The 22,284-nt window shown below is 52.2% G+C and overlaps 1 protein-coding gene across 1 annotated transcript in view; it reads right to left on the bottom strand.

Annotated features, from left to right (window-relative positions):
- Positions 1–18,961: 18,961 nt before the first annotated feature.
- LOC135457467 (nectin-1-like) overlaps positions 18,962–22,284 on the bottom strand; it is a 61,067-nt gene continuing 57,744 nt past the window's right edge. The window contains exon 6 of the mRNA XM_064732068.1: positions 18,962–19,669. Coding sequence (XP_064588138.1) covers positions 19,128–19,669 — 542 coding nt within the window. The 3' untranslated portion in view covers positions 18,962–19,127. The remainder of the gene's footprint in view (positions 19,670–22,284) is intronic.

A 22,284-nucleotide genomic window follows, 5' to 3' on the forward strand; every position in this document is an offset into this window, starting at 1 on the left:
TCCCGTGATGGATTGGCCCCTGATGGCTCTGGGGATGGCAGAGAATGAGCAGGGAACATCAGCCTCCTGCTGCTGCCGTAAATCAGGAAAAAAAGGGTGGAAGGAGAAAGAGGGAAAGGAAATAAATAAATAAAATGGATCTCCAGGCGCTCAGGTGAGGCTGGGTGATGGCAGGAAGGGGCTGAGAAGATTTAGAGGTGGGGGGAATACAGCAGGAGAGGGAGAGGTGAATGCAGGGCAGCAAGGGGAGGAGGGGAGTGAAAGAATGATGGAGAATTGTGGATATTTGGGTTTTTATGAGGGTCTCTCTCCTTCCCAGGCTCTCTGCATGAACATCCCGGGGTCAGAGCCCATCCCAGGGCTGTGTGGCCTTGCAGGGACAAGCACCAAAGCATGGCACAGCCCTGGGACAGCAAACCCTGCCCCTGCACGTGCAGCTCTCCTTGCTGGGGACAATCTGAGCCACTCCAAAGGGTTGGTCACGGCTTTGCAGGGGTCCAGGCAGGGAGACGGCAGAGGTGACAGCGCTAATTGCTGGCAAGAAGAAGAAACCCCAGGAGGTGAGGAAGATAAATGAGAGAAGAAGGTCCTGAGAGAGCAGAAAAGTGCCCAGGATAGAGGAAAATGAGAATTAGAGAGAAACCTTCCTTTATGCTTGCTCTTCTCTTTTACTTTCTTTTCCCCCTTTTAAACCTATATTTTCATTCTATCCACTGTTTATTTCCCCCTGGGGAAGAGCTGTGGTTGGTACAGTTTGGAGGCCACCACCAGGGCTTTTCTGGATGGCAGGGTGGCTGCAAAAAGGGACATTTCCAGTCAAAGGGGGGAACACCAGAAGAGCCTCAGGAGATGCCCAGCAGTGCCAGACGAGGATTCAGTTCCACTGACAGGGCTTTTGGGCAGCCCTGGGAAGATGCTTGCAAGGCTTGTGAATCAGGATCAGAATAAATTGGCAGGACAGCTCAGGGGCCTCCAGACAGGAGTGGGAAAAGGCTTTGCCAATTAAGAATGCAAACCCCCGTGCTCTGTCACGCTTGAACAATTTAAGTCTCCAAAAAAAGAACCAAATTAAAAAAAATAAAGCAAAAAAAAAAAAAGAAAACAAAGTTTGTGTGAAGCTGTTGGCAGTGAGGCAGGTACCAGAGGGGCCCAACAAACAGCTCAGCCTTATCTGGATGTCTGAGGGCTGCTGGGAAACTCCCTGCTCCTGCTGGAAGCTGAATTAATTCACAGCATTACAATTAAGGAGAAAAGAAGGGCGTCCCACCCCCAGTCTCTCTCAGAGCTGTTTTGTTCATGACTTTGTTCTCCCACGGCTCTTCTGGAGAGGGAGGCAGGCACAGGGAAGGCAGGGAATGGTTATCTCTCTGTGAAACGTCATTCCCAGTCACCGGTGCCGCGTGAGGGGAGCCACCAGCAGAGGAGATCTGTGCACAGCCAGGCCAGGGGCACCAATCTGAGGTGCTGATAGCCAATCCCCCAGTTCTGAGGTGCTGATAGCCAATTCCCCAGCCCCAGAGCCCAGGTAAACCATATTCCAATCTGCCAGCCACTTCCAGGGAAGGAGGGATGCTGCTATCCATGGATGTGTGTCCCTCTAGCCATGGTTGTGTGTCCTGTTAGCCATGGATTTGTGTCCTGTTAACCATGGATGTGTGTCCTGTTAGCCATGGATATGTGTCCTGTTAGCCATGGATTTGTGTCACCCCAGCCATGAGTGTGTGCCCGTCCATGTCTGCCCTGAATTCAGCTGCTCCAAGGAGATCCTGAGCCCCATCTCATTGCTGAGGCACTGAGCTTCATCCCCCAGGTGAATCTGGAAGCTGGGCCACTCTCAGGGCTGGTTTACAGCAGCTCTGAGTGGAGCTAATTTGTTCCAAGAGAGCTGCACACCCTTCTCCTGCCTGCCCCCTGCTAAATCCAACCTGATCCCTCTTTCCTTCCCAGCCAACCACCAACACAACACACAACACCTCTGCTCTGAGACCTGCTTCACCCATAACCAGCTCCAAAGCAGGGTTCCCTTTCCATTTATCACCTCCTCATGGCCAACAAATCCCCCTCTATTTCACGGCTGGCTGGCCAAGGGGCTCACAGCCTTGGGCAGGGATTGGGATCCTTCTCTTTTGAAGCTCCTGCAGCAGCCAGCCTTGCTGCATTTAATGCAACCTCAGTGCTCCATCCTGCCCTGCTCACAGCATTTACACCCTGTGCCCAGCCAGTGCCAGCCCAAACCAAGCCTGTCCCCAGCCTGGATTGTCACCGTGACCTGGTGGAAGGAGAAGTTTGCTGGACTCTTTCTGCCTGCTGAGCAAGACAATGAGCTCAGACGATGCATATTTATAATGCACCCCACCTGACACATTCCAGGGAGCCTGAGACAAGTTCACAGAGCTAAATTAAACCGAGTTGAAAAGCTTGGCAGAACAAATACTTCCCTGGCTTGGTTCTGAAGGCAGGAGCAGGATTGGCTAATTTGAGACACGCTCCAGTAGAACACACACCCCCAGGCACAAGCTGCTCCCCAGCCTTGTTGTGATGCCTTTTGTTGGCAAAGGGTTAATGGAAAGCTGATTCCCAGGAGCTGGTAGGGCAGAGGGGAGGATAAACAGAGGGGCTTGCAAGGCACTGGGGGTTTTAGAGGGATTTGAAGTCTGGGGAAGGAGGGTGGGGAGGGTTTCTCTGGGGGCTCTGTGCGTTCAGTGAATCCCTTGCAGGGACAGCCAAGGCAGGCTGCTAGCCATGGGTGTGTGTCTCCCAAGCACCCAGGGGATGAGAGGGATTCAGGAGGGCAGACATTGCTGGGAAAGCTGCACAGCAGCACTGGACCATGGGTGTGACAGGCTGAGTGCCTTCAGCCCTTCATCCCCTGCATCCAAACCCTTCCCAGCCCTTGCTTTGATCCTGGTTTGAAGGGGAGCACAGCAGCTCACTCTGCTCCCTCCTAGGCCCCCTCAGACCCTGCTCAGGCTCAGACCCTTCCCTCACTGCAGGTGGAGGTGACCAGGCTGCTCTTCACAGTGAAATTCTGCCCGGTGCAAACACAAACCCACATTCCACAGCAAGTTCCTGGCTTGCAGCATTAATTAACCCCTGGAAGGATCCAGACCCAGCTCTGTCACCAAGGGCTGCTCATCCAGGAAGGGGAACAGGGGCAGCTGCACCTCAGCTTGGGGAGCAGGAGAGGTTTTGTTAGGAAAGGTGATTGGCAGGGTTTTCTGAGCAGGAAGAGTGTCTGGGCTTCACTTGGAGACAAAAGCACCATGTCAGTAATTCTCATGCCAGTTATGTAACCCCAGCAAACTTCCACACATGCTCAGGGGAAGATTTTTCTCCTGGGCAGAGCCTTTCTGGTTTGATCTTCAATATTGTAATGAAGATAGCTCAGCTACAGGATACATGGACCTTGAATGTTCAGCCACACAGACATCCAACAACATCTTGATTTAACACATCCTTAAAGCTTGTTGGTTCCAGGAGGTTCTGGAATAAGGGATGCTATCATCTGTCTGTTCCACTGATAGACAACATCTTCATTTACCCCATCCTCAAAATTTGTTAGTTGCAGGATGTCCTTGGCTGGGGGATGCTGCCTGCTCCCCTGATTAGGTCTCCTTTCTTCCTGATTAGGTTTGAAAGCCCACAAAGATCTGACAGCAGGGAACATCCTGACTCGAGATAATCTTGACCTATTCCGCATTTTGCAGCACAGCCAGCTAAAGGTTAAGCACCAAAAATGAAGGCAGAGCTGCTCTTCTGCCTCCGTGCCCTGATATAAGTCAGATGGAATTTTCAGAGCCGCCACAGCCTCTCCCATCGGGCTGTTTGTTGATGTAACTCTCACTTACACAATCAGCCACCACACAGGCGAGTGCCAAGGCATGGCTGCGATCCTGACAATGCCTCGTTTGCCTGGAAATCCCCCTCTGCACCGGCTGGGCCCCCAGAATGTGCTGCTCACCTCCCACACAGCGCTGCTGGGCCGGCTGAGGGGTGCTGGGAGTGTCCTGATTTACTGTGTGTGTGATGGGGGGGGCAAACACAGTGTCCCCAACAAATAAACGCCCTGACCCCTCTGCATTGTCCTTTTCCTCCCTCTCACAAGTGGGAATCCCTCTGTCCCTGTCTAATTTCCCTGCCCTGAAGCGCAGAAATCTGGGTATCCCCTGGGTGCTCAGCTCATTCCCAGCACAGCCATTCCCCTGTCTGGGTACTGATCACAGCATCCCTTGAACATCCCTGACCACTTTCCTTCCCTCTGTCATTTCTGCCAGCCCAACTGGCACTTTGAGGCTTTCCAAGCCTCTCTCCAGCCTCTGATGGGGTTTTGGGAGAGCCTGGACATGCAATGTGTGGATCCAGCCCTCCCTGGTGTGCCTGCTTTGAAGTGGACACTGGGATGTGCTTGGGATTTCACACACATTCCAGCAGGGAATGGCTTTGCCATGCGAGGCTCTCTCCAGTAATGACCAGCTTGTCCCTGCCCTGCAGGAAGCACCGTCCTTGCTTAAATGACATCTGGTTAAAGAGCTGCTGGCCGCAAAAACATGTCTGGAATGTGGCCCTAGCCCTTGGTGACCTCCCCTTTCGTCCTGCCAGCGGCCACGGACAAGGATGGGGTTTGGATGCAGCGGTGGGAGCAGGATGTGAACCCCTGGGATCCAGCAGGGATGAGGATTCTGCAGAGCTCTGGTGGGAATTTCTCACAGATTCCCCATCCTGGGCTGGTTTTTGTTCTCTGTGCTGAGGATTCTGCAGAGCTCTGGTGGAAGATCCACCACAGATTCCTCATCCTGGGCTGAGGATTCTACAGAATTTTGGTGGGAACTCCTCACAGATTCCTCATCCTGGGCTGCTTTTTCTTCTCTGTGCCCGTCCAACAAAAATGGGCCAAACACAACCTTGCTGCCTCTAATCCACCCCAAACTCACCTGCCCTCTGTCCCTGCCAGCCCCACAGACCCTCCTGCCTCCCAGAACCAGGATTTGCAGGATGTGGAGCACCCCAGCCTGTTTTGGGGAAGAAGATGAGCCCTGGAGAAGAAGGGAAATGTTCTCTGGCATTTCCTCTGCCTCGCAGCCCTTAATTTTAGTTCTGCTTCATTTCCTTGCAGCTTGGCAGAGTAATGAACAATCAAATCCCTTTAGTAATTTATTTCTTCTGCCGCACAGTTGCGAGGAGGTGATGACACTTGAAATTGCCTCTCCTGGAGGGATGGAGGGGCTGGATCCTGCAGCCCATTACACCAGGATGCTCCTGTCCTGCTCTCAGCAGCCTGCCCAGAGCACAGCGTGCTCCCAAACCCATGTTCAGCCACAGATACAGCCCCGCTCCCTTGATGAGTCCATTAAGGTCACGCTATTACAAGCAGCCACCAGATGAATTCTGTCAGATAGAAGGCACAGGAACTGCAGCTCAGACTCTCATCATTTGTGTTAATAGAGTTAATTTGCTCAACGATCCCCAGCAGCACTCCTGGGAGCTCTGGCTCTGCCTGGCCGTGTGCCCCGGGCCGTGTTTGTCTCCCGTTGCCGTGGGGGTGTTTACAGCTGGGTCCTGGATGTCTCCAAAGGATGAGCTCACCTCCCCTTTGTATCCGTGCTCAGGGGGCCAGGATGGAGCTCAGGGCGAGGAGGAGCTGCTCTGCCCCCCTGACACCTGGCAGGGAAAGGGGGACAGTCTGGGGTGCTGTTCACAGGATGAGGGAAAGACAAGAATCTGACTCCATGTTTCAGAAGGCTTGATTTATTATTTTATGATATATATTATATTAAAACTATACTACAAGAATAGAAGAAAGGATTTCATCAGAAGGCTGGCTAAGAATAGAAAAAAAATTGAATGATAACAAAAGTTTGTGTCTCGGACAGACAGTCTGAGCCATCTGACTGTGATTGGCCATTAATTAGAAACAACCACATGAGACCAATCACAGATGCACCTGTTGCATTCCACAGCAGCAGATAACCATTGTTTACATTTTGTTCCTGAGGCGTCTCAGCTTCTCAGGAGGAAAAATCCTAAAGAAAGGATTATTCAGAGAATGTGTCTGTGACATCAGTCCTCTCCTGTCCCCGGGCAGCTGCAGCAGCAGGGAGGGCTCCAGGCTGCTCCTCACACCCTTCCCTTCTCTCCTGTCCCAAAATCCATGAGAGCTGCAGCAACCCAGACCAAAAGTGACTCTCCATCCTCCTGGAGCAGGGAGGGAGCTGCCAGATGTGTGAGGATGGAGCTGCCAGATGTGTGAGGATGGAGCTGCTGGATGCTCTGGTGCTGGAGCCTCCCCTCCTGCCCCTCACACACCTTCCAGGACTGTCACCATCCCTGTCCTGCTGTCCCCAGCTGTCCCCACCCAATCCTGCCCCAGGAGAGGGACCTGGTGCAGAAAACACCTCAGGCTTCACCTTCCTGACTCTTTTCCTGATTTCTCCCTCCTGTTAATGGCACCGCAGGGCTTCTCGCACACCTCACCATCTCACCTAACTTCTGAAATTATAAATTCACCAATAAATGATAAAAGCACCAATAATTAGCCATGCAGCCTCATTCAGCTGGGAGTTTCTCAGCTTGGACAGGGAGATTCCTTCTTGTCCAGCATGGATGAAATGGAAAAGCAGGGAAGGGAGCAAATGGAAAAGCAGGAAAGGATAAAATGGAAAAGCAGGAAAGGGAGAAAGCAGTGAGCAGCACAGAGAAGCTGAAGGACAGACCATGGGTACAAAACCCAGGCTTACCTGGGGGTACAACAGGACCAAACAACCCCCCTGCACTGTCCACAGGCACTCCTGCAGGTGGATGTGGTCAAGAGAGCTAAAATGACCCAGAAAAGGCACAAGATTTGAAAAGCTGCTCATGATCTGTCTCTGGGGACTGGCACACTTGTGTTGGTGAGACGACAAAACAATTTCCCTGTGTTTGAGGATGGCAAAGCTGAGGAGCTTCCTGGACAGCATCTCCTCGGATATTCCACTTATTACAAGCAAACAGAGGCGTTGAAAGACTCAGCTGAGGAGATTCCTAACTCACAGCTGTTGGTTTTTTACTGTTTGTTAAAATAGTTAAATTTGAGAAAGGTTAAATTCCAGCAGAAAGGAGGAGGGCACAGAGAATTCCTCGAATCCTACAGGGTGGTTTCCTGGCACCACAGAAAAAGCAAACACAGGCTCCAGGTAATGAAGAATTAAAAGGGAGGAATATAATCAATGCCAGTCTGTGAGGGTCATGGGAAATGGGCCTTGTCAGTCAAACACAATGTCATTTTTTTGCCTACTAAACCAGTCATGTCATCAAAGCGAGTGTGGAGACGGGATGGAAAATGGATTTAGAGTGACTGACAGGATTTGGGAGTTGAACACAGAAGCTGCCAGAGCTGGGCTGTCACAAGGGCACCCCCTGACCCAGGACATTCCTCCCCATCTCCAAACCTCCCTCTGCCTGCCCAATGCCCTGCTGGGTGCCAGGAGAGGGGAGGTGACCCCTGTGTGACACAGGGCCCTGGGGAAAGGACATTGCAGGGATGGACAGGGCTCTCAGAGCCTCTGGGCAGGGTGCAGAGCTGCTCTCAGGGCTCTAGCTGCTCACAGCGACCCCGAGATGTGTTAGAAAATCTCTTTTCCCAGCTTGGTGGTCAAAGAAGGAGTCAGAGCTCTTCAGTTCTCATTCTCAAGGTTCTTTATTGTTCCTTATCTATAAAATTCTTTCTCCTGTCCAGCCAAGGTCTGTTCAGCAGGACAGTCAGAGGCACTCTGACACCCTCAGGGTGGTGTTTTCTTTTTATACTAAAAACTACCTGTACAATATTTACCATAACTTCCCTATCACCTATGTTAGACAGTGAGCTTCTACTCTAAACCAATCCAAAAGTGCCACCATCACAGCAGAAGATGGAGGCCAAGAAGAAGAAGAAGAAAGGCTGGACACACCCAGATCCTTCCATCTTGCCCCCCGATCCTCCATTCTAAAAACCCCAAAAATCTATTTTTTCACCCTGTGATAAATATACTATCATTCTACTTATTCTTGTAGATCCTCATATAAGGTTGGTAATTTTTTCCACAGGTCACAATCAAAACCACAGGGGCATTTTGGGCTCTGTGCCAGGGTCTCTGAGTCCCCTGGCACTCCAGGACAGACAGAGGGATGTCCTGAATTCCAACAAGCTGCCTGTGCACATCACTCCTTTTGGGGACAGGCTCCAACCCCTTCCTTTCACATCTCCCCATCCTGTTGCTCAGGTAACAATTTCAAGGCAGGTCCTCCAAGCAAATTTTTAGGTCAGTTATAATTGGAGAAGCTCACACGGAGCTATAAAACATCAGTTAATATGCTGGAACTATCTAGTTAAATGCCAATTATAAAACCCCATAAGCTCCTCAACTCAAATATATTAATAACATAATTAAACATTTATTGCTTATGCAAATTAAAAGTTCAGTTAATCGGACGCCAACCAAACCCCAGGAAGTGACCATTTAAATAACTAATTTCTATTTAATTACAATTCCACCCCTTGCAAAGCCCCCCCATGCCATTTTTGCTGGGCAGTGTTTACTCCAGCTTGGCATTCCCAGCCCATTCCCATTCCATTGATAAGCCCAGACAGCTGCAGCATTCAGAGCACAGCTGGCAGCAGCTGGACTGGGCACACTGGGGCAATTATGGACCTCAGGATGAGTATTTTGGGGTGGGATCAGCTCCCTGGGTGGACAGATGTGTGTGCCAGCAGAAAGGCTCTGTGCATTGTTCTGGTGGCACTGGGAGGACTGGGAGATGCAGCAGTGGGGTGAGGCTGGAAATGAAGCATTTATTCCTTGGGGGACGGAGGAATTTTAGGATTTATTCCTTGGGGAATGGAGGAATTTCCCCTGGTGAGCAGAGCCATAAGGACGGACTCCCTCCTCCCTTCCCTCCTCCCTTCCCTCCATCCACGGGCAATCAGTTAAACCTGACAGGTGTGAACTTGGCAAATTTCTGTTCCAAAGCCTGAGGAAAGCAGGCTGGCAGGAGTTTGGGAGGTTCAGGGACATGAGGGAGAGAGGGAAATGTTCTCACACCCTCGCTCTGTGGGGTGAGGGTGGGTGGAAGGAGGGAAGGTGCACCTGGACTCAGGGTGAGGCTGGAAAAGGACCTGAAAACCACAAAAATCAGAGCCCTCCTCCTCTCACAGCTCCCTGTGATCCCTTAGGATTTGATCCCTAATCACCTCCTGGGATTTAGCCAATGCTGATCTCCCCAGCAAACCACAGGGCAGCATCTTCTGCACAAAGGCAGAAAATTATCATTTTCTGTTCACATTCAACCATTTTCCTCCCAAAATTCCCAACCATTCTGCCTGTTTCCTGCCAGGACCTGGGTTTGGTCCAGCAGTGGTGAAATCTGTGGAGGAGGGAGCATCCCCAGCTCACCTTGAACCTGGCTCAGCCACACGAGGCCACGCTCACCCCAACTGTGAGGTGAAGGGAGCAGCTCAGATGCCAGGGATCCATAAATCTCTGCCTTTCAATAACTCAGCCCCTGGAGGGTGACACGACACTTTTACCCTACATTTCAGGTGAAAATATCAGCCTGGCTCTCTGATTTCTGCTCGCCAGGATGTGAAATTCCAGCAGTGCAACACGCATTCATTTTTTATTCTTTATTTTTAACAGGCTGAGCCTTGTTCTGCAAATACTCTCTAAATCCAGGCTGCATCTAGACACGTCTGGGAAGGCTGTGAAATGCCTGTTTGGAGGAGGAGGAGGAGGAGGAGGAGGAGGAGAGAACCAGCCCCTCTTTCCTTCTGCCAGGCACCACTGAGGGCATCTGAGGCTCAACAGCACTGCTGGTGTCACAGGTCCCTCAGCTGGAATCCATTTGCATAAAGCAATTTCCTCCAACAAATATGTTCATACAAATCAAACTGGAGATTGCAAATCATTTGAAAGTGGCGAAAAAAACCAACAAAAAAACCAAACCCAAAAAGCAAACCAAACCCAACCCCAATCAAACATATTTGTTGCTACAAGTATTTCAGCCTGCACTGTGAGTTTCCCTTGGTTCCATTTACCCAGCAGTGGCTGCAGGAGGTTTAATGGGCTCTGGGTGACCTTGAGTGCTCTGAGCTGAACTGCAGTAGGGCTTGCCTCTCACCTCAAAAGGAATTTGGGATTGGAGGTCATGTATTTCAGCAGCCTGACCTGTTTCCAGTGCCCCCTCACTGGTTTAACATCTCCCAGTCCCGCCTTCTCCTCTGGCTGCTGCAGCCCTTTGGCCCCTGCACTTCCAGCTCTGGTTCTGTGGATTTATCCCCCTGGTTTTGGGCCTTGTGCAAGGTGTCAGTCCCAGGTGCTGCTCCAGGGAAATTCCCTGATCGCTCTGAGCTGCATCTCACCACAAATCCTTCTCCAGCTCCTTTATTTGGGCAGAAATCAAACCCCACATTCACCAGGCATGGTGAGGGAATGCACAGGGTGGGAGCCCGGCCCTGCACCTCCACCAGGGACATTCCAGCCCTGAATTCCACCTGCATTCACCAGGGAGGGGGATCCCATCACACACAGAGCCACAAACCTCCCCCTGCCCTGGTGCAGCTCCTGCCTCGCTCTGTGCTGCTCCTCAGGGCTCTGCAGCCCATTTTGGCCTATCCTGCAGCCCCTTTTGGGCTCTCCTGTAGCCCTTTTTGGGCTCTCCTACAGCCCCTTTTGGGCTCTCCTGCAGATCTGTGCCTTGGAAAAAGGATCCCAGCCATTTTTTGTCCATCAGGCGCTGCTGGCACTCCCACCCCCAGCATGTTTCTGCTTGGTTCCAAGGAAACCCAATCCTTGTGGGCTCTGCCTGGGGGGCTGCTCCTGCTGCCTGCAGCCCTCTGCAACCCGAGCTGCCCAGGAGAGGCCCCAGGCTGTGGCTTTTATCCATCAGCACTGAGCTCCTTAGGCCTGGCCTGGGAAAGCCGAGCAGCATTTCCCAGGGGCTCATCCCAGCCCCTCCTGTCCTTCTTCCCATCTCAGCCCCAGCTCTGCAGGGCTCCTTTTGTTCCTCCCCATCCCCAGAGGAGGCTGAGGCAGCTGCTGGGAGCTGGTTCTGTCGGAGCTGTGGTCACTCCTGAAGGAAAGCTGCTCCTCCAGCAGGTGCCATGGCTAACAGGGCAAAATGAGAGGGGGAAAATGGCGGGAGAGATACACAAAGCCCAAGTCCCCTTGGTCACCTTGGAGCCTGTTTTTTCCACCTTTTCCACAAGGAAAGCATTCTCAGGGCTCTCTAATCCCCCTAAAGCAGAGTGGCTGAGCCCTGGCTCTGTTTGCAGAGTTTGGGGATTCTCCTGCCAGGCTGCACTCAGGGCACCAGGCCCAGTGACCAAACCACTCCTCCCCACCCTATTTTTGCCCTCTCCCTCCAGCTCCAACCCCAATTTGGGTCAGATCCCTCTCCCTCTGTGCTGGGCTTGGGCTCAGGTTTAGGTCCAGGCCTGCAGCACATCACCCACATGCTGAGGCTGGGTGCAAAAAGCCTTACCAGGGAGCATCCCACTGTCCCAGAGGATGGCACAGGAGCTGCTGATAGCAGTGCAAGGACAGCAGAAATGTTCCCTCTGATCTGCTGCCCGCCTTGTCTCTCCCTCCCTGGCCAAAGCCTGGCCTTGAGCTTTGGGAACAAGGTTTCCTTTGGGAACAAGGATCTTTGGGAACAAGGTTTCCTTTGCAGCCTCCTGTCACACAAAGTGTCCTTCCCAAGGCAGGGACATGTGGTATTGATGCCTCAGGTTTTGGCTTTTCTATTTTTCAGGTTCTGTGCTGCTTTAGTGTGTGGGTCCGGGTTCACATGAGGGGATGGTGAGCTCTGTGCACAGAGCAGGGAGACAAAACAATTCCTGCTCCAGCTGGGCACCAAGGACAAATGATCCAAATCTCAGCCCAGGAGCACAAACACCGTGGGCTGGAGAGAGAAAAACAAGCAGGGTGGGACTGCAGGGGCTAAAGCTGGAATGGGACAATGAACTGCAAGGTGCAAATGGAGCAGAACTGATCCAAGGGAGAGACCCCGGGAGCGCTCGTGCATTTTGGGGCCATTTTGGGTCATCTTGGGTTCATTTTGGGACCATCTTGGTTCATTTTGGGTCCATTTTGGTTCATCTTGGGACCATTTTGGGTTTATATTGGGTTCACTTTGGGACCATTTGGGTTCATCTTGGGACCATTTGGGGTTTATCTTAGGTTCCTTTTGTGATCATTTTGGTTCATCTTGGGTTCATTTTGGGACCATCTTGGGTTCACCTTGTGTTCACTTTGTGGCCATTTTGGTTCATCTTGAGTTCATTTTGGGACCACTTTGGGTGCAGCCCTGGCTGGGCTCTTGTGCTGCCCAAGGTGCATCCATTGAGGCCTCCTAATAAATCCCTGCTTTATTCTTTAGCTCCATCCAGTCTCTGTTCCAGGCCAGCCTTCCCAAGGCACCAATATGCCCTGAGCTCCCCCTAAACTCCCCCTGAGCCTGCAGAGGGTTTTGAAGCCCCATTGCCATGGCAGGCACGTGTGGCTCTATAAACCATCCTCCAGTGTCTCTGCATCCTGGCCCTGTCACCAGCTCATTCCACATTTCTAGGGAAATATTGACATTTTTCCAATAGCCTGTCCCATCTGCTGCAGCCAGCAGTGAGAACTTCCTCACCACAGACACTCATCCTAACTTTTCACAGATTTTCCGATGGATTTTTCTGCCCTGTGTTTTTCTAGCCGTTTATTTTGAAGCTCAGGTTAGCTTTGGGCCTCAGCCAAGGAATTTCACTGTTTACATCAACAAAGGGAAGCTCTCCCAGCCTCCTTTAGCCTGCACTGGATCTGCTGTCCAGGAATTCCACACAAAACCACCGTGGTTTGCAAACCCAGCCATTCCCAGTCACCTCCTCCAGCCCATTGCTGGAGATCTCTGAACCCTTCGCCTTCAGCAAATCCCCTTCCAAAATACAAATATAAATAATTGAAATTTCCAAAAAAACACTGCAAATCCTGGGATATTTCCATCCCAAATAATTGGAAAACCATGAGTCCCCTCACAGCTCCCACTCCCACTGAGTGCACAATGACGCAGCCACAGATGCCCCAGAAAGAAGGAGAAGGTATCTTTTTTTAAAATTCTTTATTTATAAAAAAGTACATTTTTTTTTCCACAGCTCAGCCACTATTGGTTTTTTTTTTATACAAGTAAAAGGAAGGGTGATGCAACACCCCACCCACACAAATTATAACCATGAAAATATCCCCCCCTCCCCAACCCAGGACTCAAAATGAACAAATTACAAAGGATGGAAAACAAAACAAAAACAAAAACAAAACAAAAATCTTCAAAAAAAAAAATAGAAAACAAAAAACCCAGAAAAAAACCCCAAACCCAAATCATGAAAGTCCATTACATTATTATTATTATTTTTATTTTTTATTTTTTACAAAAAGCACTTACAACACAGATTACAAAATAAAAAAAGAAAAAAATAAAAGAAAAAAAAAGAAATAAAAGAAAAAAAAAGTGGGGTTGGGGTTGTTTGTTTGTCTGTCTGCAGTTTGAACTCCACAATGATCATTACAGCCAGAGGACGAAGAAAAAGAGAGATAAAACCACTGGAGCTGAGGAATCATGTTAAAAAAAAGAGAAAGGCCAAAGAAAAGAAAATCCAGACCCTCAAGGAGAGCCCCTCCACCAAGAGCAGAGGATCTGACCCTGTGTGCTCCTCACATTCACCCAGGGAGAATCCCCAGTCCCAAATCCAAGCTCAGCTTTAGGCTTGGCTTTGTCTTTCCTTCCCTCTGATGGGCTGAGCCCTCCCTGCTCTCCCCCAGCCCCTCTGCCCTTGGCCCCGCTCTGGGTGAGTTTGGGATGGATGGGAAGGACCCAGAACCTTCCCACTCTCCAAGGGGGATCCTCCAAGGGTTCCCCTGCTCAGCTCAGGGAAAAGCCCAAAGCGGCAGCAGGTTCCCTTGGGGTGAAGGGGATGGAGGGAGTGCAGGGTGAGGGGCTGCTCCACACCTCATCAGTAAAGAACAGGCAGCATGATGATGCTGGCAGTGTCCCCTGGCCCCACAGACCCCAAACTGCAACAGCAGAGCTGCAGGGAAACCTAAAAGTTTCTTTTAAGTTTCTTTCTTTCTGGGTTTTAACCTGCTGGGATTAACCCCATTTCCACACTGGGAAGCTCAGACCCTGCAGGAGTGACACAGCTGAGCCCCACAAGGGCAATGGGGTTTTTCCCTCCACTTAAATCTGCTCCCCAAACCCCAAAAGTCTCTGTGTGTGTGTGCATGTGTGAGCTTGTGCAGGGCAAAGAGCCAAGCAGAGCAGCAGCCCCGCTCCAATCACACTCCCTGCTCTGATTGCCTCAGATCAATCTTTGGAGTCTCTCTCTCCCCAACCCTCCCTGATTTTTGCTGAACTGTTGCTGTGTTTCTTTTTGACTCAACATCAGGAAAATGGCTCCCTTTGTCCCTCATGTGTTTGCAGTCAATTTGGTGCAACCATCTCAGTTTGTTGATTTATTTCATGAGGAAATCTTCAGGTTGGGTTTTTTTTTTTTCCCCTTGCTTGAATGAAAATGATTTAACAGGGGGGAAAAAAAAATCAACAAACCTAGTAATTAAATAAGGGAAAATAACATCACCAGGGTGAATTGCAATGAATAATCCTAGAGAAAAGCCCCAGCAGGGAAACAGCTGGGGTGGCTTTGTACATAAAGCACAGGCTCGTTGTGGGCTGTGACACAGCTCTGTTTGCTTGCACAGCTCCCTGAATTCACTCTGGGAAGGAAATGGGGGACTGGCCCAAATTCACCTGAATTTTGGGTCACTGACCTCTCCCACTGCCTGCTCAGCCTCCCCACCCACCCTGAGGTACCAAAGGATTTGTTATCCAGGATGAGGCTGGGAAAAGGAAAAGGGAAAAAGGAAAAGGGAAAAGCACCAGGCTGATGCGTCTGTTCCTGGCCAGGAATCCCTGCCAGGGGAGGGGATGAGGCACTGACCCCAGCCCCAGCAGGGTGAAGGCGTTTCCCAGGCAGAAACCCAACTCGGGGGGCCACACCAGTTTGGGACTGGTGTGAAATGGGACATTTCCTGCCCAGCAGCAGCTCACTAGCACCAGATGGAGAGGACAGCTTCCCTGTCCCAGCTGGAAGCTCCCACTCGCTCCTTTCCAGGTCCCAGGGGCATTTTCCAGCTCCTGTGCACCTCTGATGGAAGTGGAGTGGGAGAAGCAGGGGATTTTTCACTTGAGGGTCCCACAGAGGTGGCCCAGCTCATGTGTGGCACTCCAGGCTGGCAGAATCTGCCCTCTGAGGGACATTGGGGCACAAAGGGACAGGTGACACCATCAGCAGAGCCCAGAGCAGCCCAGGCTGGCCCTGCACAGCCCCAGCCCATTCCCTCCCTGCAGGATGCACGTGGTTCTTCACTTTGGCCTCTGCCCTGAGCTCACCCCTGTGCTCAGGTGGGAACAGGGATCACTTTCTGCTTGAGGATGCTGGAAAAACTCATCTAATTCCCTCCAAGGGTCCCCTCAGAGCAATTTAACCCAGAGAAGGCAGTGATGCTATTACTGGACCAAAAACAGCTCTCAGATGAAGCATCAATCTGATTTTCTGCCCCCACACTTCTTTTCTCTTCCACCTTGCTATGGATTAATGGCTAATCACTCGGCTAATTACCCCCCCAAGAGTCTCCTGGCCATCTAGCTGACCTTGCAAGGGACAGCAAGAAGCAAATGACAGCACAGAGGTGGCATTTCTCCATGGCTGAGGTGATAATTGCACCAGGGGAGCAATGCTGAGGAGCTCAAGGATGAGAGAAACGCAGCACTGAGCCTTGAACTCGCAGGGTGCCTCGCTGCTGTGCCAGGCAACGCTGTCTAAGGATCTTCCACTGCAGGTTCTGGATGAAAAATGAACATCTGACCCCTTTTCTGAACCACTCTGAGCAGGTAAGTGGCTGAGCTAAGTCCTAAATTTGGGCTGGTGCAAAAAGGGCAGGGAAAAGTGCTGTAGCAGGAAGGGAATGGTGCGCAGGATCTGGCTTGGAAATCCCACATTGCTCCACTCCCTCCTTCCCTTTCCCTGGCTCCCACTGGGGTTTTCAGCCTCACTCAGTGAACAGTGTGTGAATGGGCAATAAATAATCCAAGGAGGCTGCAGCTCCAAAAGTGACACCTTCAAAGGCAAGCTAATAACCCCCAAAGCAGATTTCTTATGGTTCTTTTCCTCATCCCTAAATTTGGGAGCAGCCCTGACCTCTCCCAGACCCTCATGTCAGCCTTGGCACCTTTGTTCTTTAGGACACAGAGCTGTGGGGTCAGCCTGGTGGGAATTTCCCAGACCTGAGCAGTGGCCTCAATGTGAAGAATCACTGCTGAAAACTCCAGATTTTATATAAAAGATTGTTTTCTTGCAAAGCCACCCCCTCAGAGGGAAATCTGCAGGGCAGGCTCTGTGCCACTGATGTCACAGGTGCCTGCTGGTGCCTGCCCAGAGCCTGGTGTGGCACTGTCACCATCCTGTCCCCAGGGGCTCAGATCTGAAGGATTATTCACTCCAGAGCTGGACTTTGTTGGGAATTCTCCCTGCACCGCACACTGAGCCAGATTACAGCTCTCCCTCTGGGGGAATCAAAGCCCTGTGTGCGCTGCTCTCCCAAGGCACTGGAGGGAAGTCATTCCCATCCCTAATCATCACTAATCAGAGCTTTGGAGAGATGTTAAGAGGTTTTTATTCCCTTTATTGGGGGCTTTCCTGTTAGCAGGGTGCTGCTGGTGGCAGTGGGGTGGTTGAGTCTGAGGGATCCCGAGGGAATCTCTGCCTGTCCTGCTCTGAGAGGACACAGAGCAGGCATGGGGGTGTCCAAGGAATCTCTGCCTGTCCTGCTCTGAAAGGACACAGAGCAGGCATGGGGGTGTCCAAGGAATCTCTGCATGCCCTGCTCTGAAAGGACACAGAGCAGCCTTCTTGTGGCACATGGGTGTCCAGGGAATCTCTGCATGCCCTGCTCTGAGAGGACACAGAGCAGCCTTCCTGTGGCTGTCCAGGGAATCTCTGCCTGTTCTGGCCCTGCAAGGACACAGAACAGCTTTCCTGTGCCATGTGGGTATCCAGGGAATCTCTGCATGCCCAGGGCCTGAAAGGACACAGAGCAGCCTTCCTGTGGCTGTCCAGGGAATCTCTGCCTGCTCTGGCTCGGAGAGGACACAGAGCAGCCTTCCTGTGGCATGTGGCTGTGGTGCCAGGAGCCAGGAAGCCTGAGGGGCTGGCAGGAACAGCAGAGAGATTACAGCCCTACAATTGGATTGCCCACTGCCCTACCCCACTAATGCAATCAGGGCACGCTGGGGAGGGCTCAGGCTGTGGTCTGCAGCGAGCACCTCACAGGAAAGGAAAGCTTTGGAGGCTGCCTGGATCAGAGATCTGACCTTGACTCATCTGTGTGGGTCTGCCTCTCCAGCCTCCTCCCTTTCTGCAGCAGGATAACTGCTGTGGAACAAAACCCAGCGGGTAAGGCAGGAGGAGAATTAGTCCTGCTATTTTTAGATGTGCATGATAATACAGCTCAGAAAACTGGGGATTTCTTTTCAAACAAAAGATTTATTTATACATGGAATTAAAAAAAAAAAAAATATAACCCACGAGAAGAAAAATAAGCCCCAACCCAGTGAATCTAATTTGGAGATGGTCGGTGTGAGACAGAGGGCCCTGAAGTCTGGAATCCCATTTATTCACAGAGCAGAGATAGCAGCAATCCAAACCTCCCCAGCACAACGGCGTGGCTCAAGGCAAGGAGGGAAAGATCAATACCCCAGGCTCAATCCCTCCTACCCTGTCTGCCAAGGCTGTGCTCAGGAGAGGGATGTGAGATTGGAAAAGTGGCAATCAATGCCACCTACGTGGTGCAGCCACGGGCTGGGGTTGTTGCTAGGAGAGAGAGAGAGATAGAGAGAGAGAGAGAGGAGCACCCCCGTGCTCTGACCAAAATAAAAAATTAAGTGTAAACACATGACAATTAAGTCTTAGTGGTATAATAAAATAAACCACAGGGGCTGGTCCTGCCCTGCCTGGGTGTGCAGAGCATGGCTGAAGGCAGTGGATGTGTGGAAGCAAAGTGTCCTCAGTTGGTCCCTTCCCCAGTGGATGTGCCCGGCACAGGGGTGCCCCAGTGAACTGCTCTGTGGCTGGTACCAGCAATGACAACAGCAACAAGAACAAAAACAGCCAGCCTTTCTCTGAGCCATCACGGGGGGAAAAGTGTCAGCAATAAATACTCCTTTTCTTTCGTTTAAAAGAACACTCAAACAAAGACAGAGAAATGAAAAGCCAGGCGATAATAAATCGTAGGAGGAAAATGGCAGTTTTGTTTCCCTGCTCTGCTATCAGCCCCTACACCTGGGGTTTAGTCTAGGGTGTTTTTTCCCCCCTTTCTCCTCATTTTCCTTTTATTGAGTCATTAAAAACTGAGTGTGGTTCTCTCCAGGCGTGCAGCAGGCAATGGGAATGTCACCCAGACCCCACCAAAAAAAAAAAAAAAAGTGATTAGGGGAAAAAAAACCCAAAATCCATTCACCTGATAATGGCACCCATGTTTCCATTGCCATAAAACTCTCCTGGCTCTGTCCTACGGACAGCCCACCTGCCCCCCTCCCAGGGTTAAAAAACAAACAAAGAAGACAACATACAAACAAATTTCCAGTGTTTCAGGGGAGGTGGGAGCGGGAGGAGGAAGCCTCGGGGAGGGAAGGGCACTCTGAGACATGAAGACACAAACAGAGTGTAATATACAGGCTGGGCAACAGTCGTTAAAGCAAAGAGTAACACCTAAGCCACCGACCAATACAAACACCACAGAAGGGGACGAAAGTCGTCGAAGAGAGAAATTAAAAAAGCCAAAAACCAAAACCGAGAGAAAATAATTACCCGACCTCCCGCCCGCCCTCCCGCACGAGCCCCGCCCCCCCTCCCCAAAAAATGATCCGTAAGCAAAGCCACCCTCCCTCCCCGCTGGCCCCCAGCATCCAAAAAGTCTGTGCGGGGCCGGGGCGTGCGCGGGAGGGATGCAGGGGAGGGAGGGCATCGTTGGTGAGCGTTGGTGAGTGTGTGTGAGCGTGTGTGAGTGTAGCAGAGGGGCGTGGAGCTACACGTACCACTCCTTTTTGGAAATAAAAGAGCCGTCGGTCTGCGACACCATGTTGTCGGCCAGGTCGAGCTGCTCGGGGTCGTACTGGAAGCCGAGTGTCCTCTCGTCGTAAGGTTCGGGGTGGGCCTCGCCCTCGTCCACGGTGAAGTAAGGCCTCTTGGCATCCTCCTCGTAGGCTTTGGGGCCGCCCAGCTTGCGCTCTCCTCCGGCATCCTCATCCTCGTCCTCGTAGGTGCTGCCGCCCAAGGGGCCCGGCTTCTTCTCGTCGTCCGAGTCGTCGGGGTACTGCAGGTTCTGGGCCATGGGGGGGTGGTGCTGTGGGATGCCAGCCTTGCTGTAGCCATTGCCGTACACGTGCTTCTTTGTGCTGTAGTCACCCTTGAAGGTGTGACGCCGGCGCCGGAGTACCACAAAGAGCACCACGGCCACCAGCAGGACCAGCGAGACGCCTCCCACTATGCCCCCAATCACCGGTGTGGGGATGTTCGGCTGCACCATGGATTTGTGATCATCGATTGGAGACGGGGTGTAGGGAAATTCTGGGTAGGAAAAGACAGATGGAAGGGGGAACAGTGTCAAACCATGCGGAAACGCGCCCTCCCCTCCATGCTCTCATTGCCAGTTTGGGGCGGGGGGGTGAGGGGGTGGGAAGATGAGGGTAAGGAACAGGGAAGGGAAAAACTGGGGAAAGGGGAACAGGGGTGTCCTCAGCAAGGGGAAGGTGCCGTGCTAAGCTGGCCAAGCCTCATGCAGGAGCCCAGCAGGCTAGAAGCAGTGGTTTTACCCTCCCCAGCCCTCCTGGTGGCTCCAGGTGTGCTCACATCCCACCAGCCCCCGAGTCGTGAGTCCGGACGCGCTCCGTTTTAGCAGCTGACAGAATTCCAGCTTCCCTGAGAGTGCTCCTGACAGGGAGCAAACCCCAAACGCCACCCGAGGGTGGGCATAGACAGGTGCCATGGTGAACCCACCACCTCTGCATTCTCTCCTCACATCCCATCCCAGATTAGAACCAAGGCAGCAGCACCTTGTGATCCCCCACCCACAGGTGCCCTGTGGCCGCTCAGAGCCCTGCTGGCTCCTGAGCCCTTGTGCTGACCCTGCAGCGTGAGGACACAGCCCTCCCACTGCTTCTTCCCCTTCCCTGGCCAGCACAGTGCCACTCCTCCTGCTAATCTTGCTCCTACCCTGACCTATTTAAAAAAAAAAAAAAATTACTCAAAAGGAGGCAGAGGAAAGAGATGAGAAAGCAGCTCTGTTCTCTTTCATGCGCTTTAACACCTACACTTTGGCACAGATAAAGTTTGAGCCAAGACTTCAATCAACCTTCCTGGGCACAGGTACAGCCCCTGGCTGAGCTCAGAGCCTGTTGAACATCCGTGTCCAGCAGGCATCAAACACAAATGGTTGTCTCAGCCCTTCTCCTGCCTCCCAATTCAGGCAGCAAGTGCCCTCTTAATGCCCTGTGGCAGCCTTGGTTTCTCACATGAGACCTCTCCCAGTGCTCTTCCCACCCCCAAGGCCTCTCTGCCAACCCTGGAGCCTCCCGGCCTTTGTTTCTTCCTCCAGCAGCCAAGGAGAGGTGCAGACCCAGCAGCAAAGGCAGCATCCCTGAGCACAGCCAGGGCTGTGGGGGGCTCAGAGGCAGCAGATCCAAAGGGATGAGAGGCAGTGACTGCTGTCACCCCCTCCATGTCCCTGCCTAGCCCAGGCACTGAGGGAGAGGGACAAAGGAGCTTCCCCCAAGTGAAGGCACTGCAGCAGCTGCAGTTTTGGACAAGGGTGCTGAATTCGAGCAATTTCTGGCCTGAGCCATAAATGTTTTAGGGTTTTTTTGTGCCTGGGAGATGATTAATCCCTGCCTTTCCTGAAACATCAACCCGACAACAGAGTCTTGGTTTCTGCAGTGCTGGCTTGCCTGGAGCAGAGCCTCCCAAGGCTGAACCCACACAGAGAGCAGCCCAGTGGGCAGAGTGGGCTGGGGGACAGATGGAGGGTCCCTGCTGCAGCCACAATGAGGAGCAGGATGCTGTGCAGGCAGGAGCCAGCATTTTTTCCCAAAGACAGCCTTAGAGAAGCAGCAAGGGCATGTCTTGCAGCACGGGGAGCCGGGGCTGGGCTGTGGAAAGCCAAAGCCACATGTTGCATCAACAGAAGGCCTGTCCCAGCCAGCTGGTTAATGCAGATCCTCTCTGCAGGGACACCAGGGACAGTCACGTCCATCCCCTCATGGTCCTGCCTGCTGAGGGCTCAGCTTCAACCACACAACACCCACACGGCTCCCTCTGCCCCTACCAAACCTCAGAGATCCCTCTGCCCCCCAGCTCTGAGGACAGATCTGAGAGGGGAAGGCTGTGCCTGATTCCTAAAGGAGCTCGGCCCACTTTGCTGTTAAAAGCCTCATTGACAGCCCAGGTTGGAAGCATGCAGAGAAAAGGGGGGATGTTTTCCTACTTTTCTCAGGAGATATTTATTTTTTCCCTGCCTTTTGTGCTGCCCACCCCTGATGCAGCACTCCCTACCCCTGTGGCACTGCCAATGCTGTGGACATGAGCAGGAACACATCCATCCGTCCATCCATCCATCCATCCATCCATCCATCCATCCATCCATCCATCCATCCCTGTGTCCGTCCGTCCATCCATCATCCATCAACCATCCATCCATCCATCCATCCCTGGTGGATTTCATGCATTCCTCAAGCCAGGACCTATTTTCTCCCCTCATCTCATCCCCACCCTCCATTCCCATGCCAGAAAAAACAAACCCAGACTGTGGGCAGCAAGAAAGAAAGACAGAAGGAAAACAGAGGAAGACCAAATCACCCCCTGATCACCCACAGAGCTCCTCCCTCCTCATCCTCCCTCCAGCCCCGGGCCAAGGGGGGCTCTGGGGGTCCCTGGGGTGGGTCAGTGTTGGGAGAGGAGGGGGTCTGGCCCCTCCAGAGCCCAGCACTGCCACTGGATGGCGGCACAGACCTGTGCTGGCTCCACAACAGGGTGGGCACTGCCCTGTTCCTGGGCAGGAAGGAGGGGCTGTGCCCTGGGACAAGGTGCCTCGGCATGGCAGGTGGTGAGCGGGCAGCAGCGTGTCACCTGTCCCTGCATCCAGATCCATTCACCACCAGGATGTCCACCAATCCCACAAATTGGGATCC

Source organism: Zonotrichia leucophrys, chromosome 24 (genome assembly GCF_028769735.1).
Source record: "Zonotrichia leucophrys gambelii isolate GWCS_2022_RI chromosome 24, RI_Zleu_2.0, whole genome shotgun sequence".
In the NCBI taxonomy this organism is placed as follows: domain Eukaryota; kingdom Metazoa; phylum Chordata; class Aves; order Passeriformes; family Passerellidae; genus Zonotrichia; species Zonotrichia leucophrys.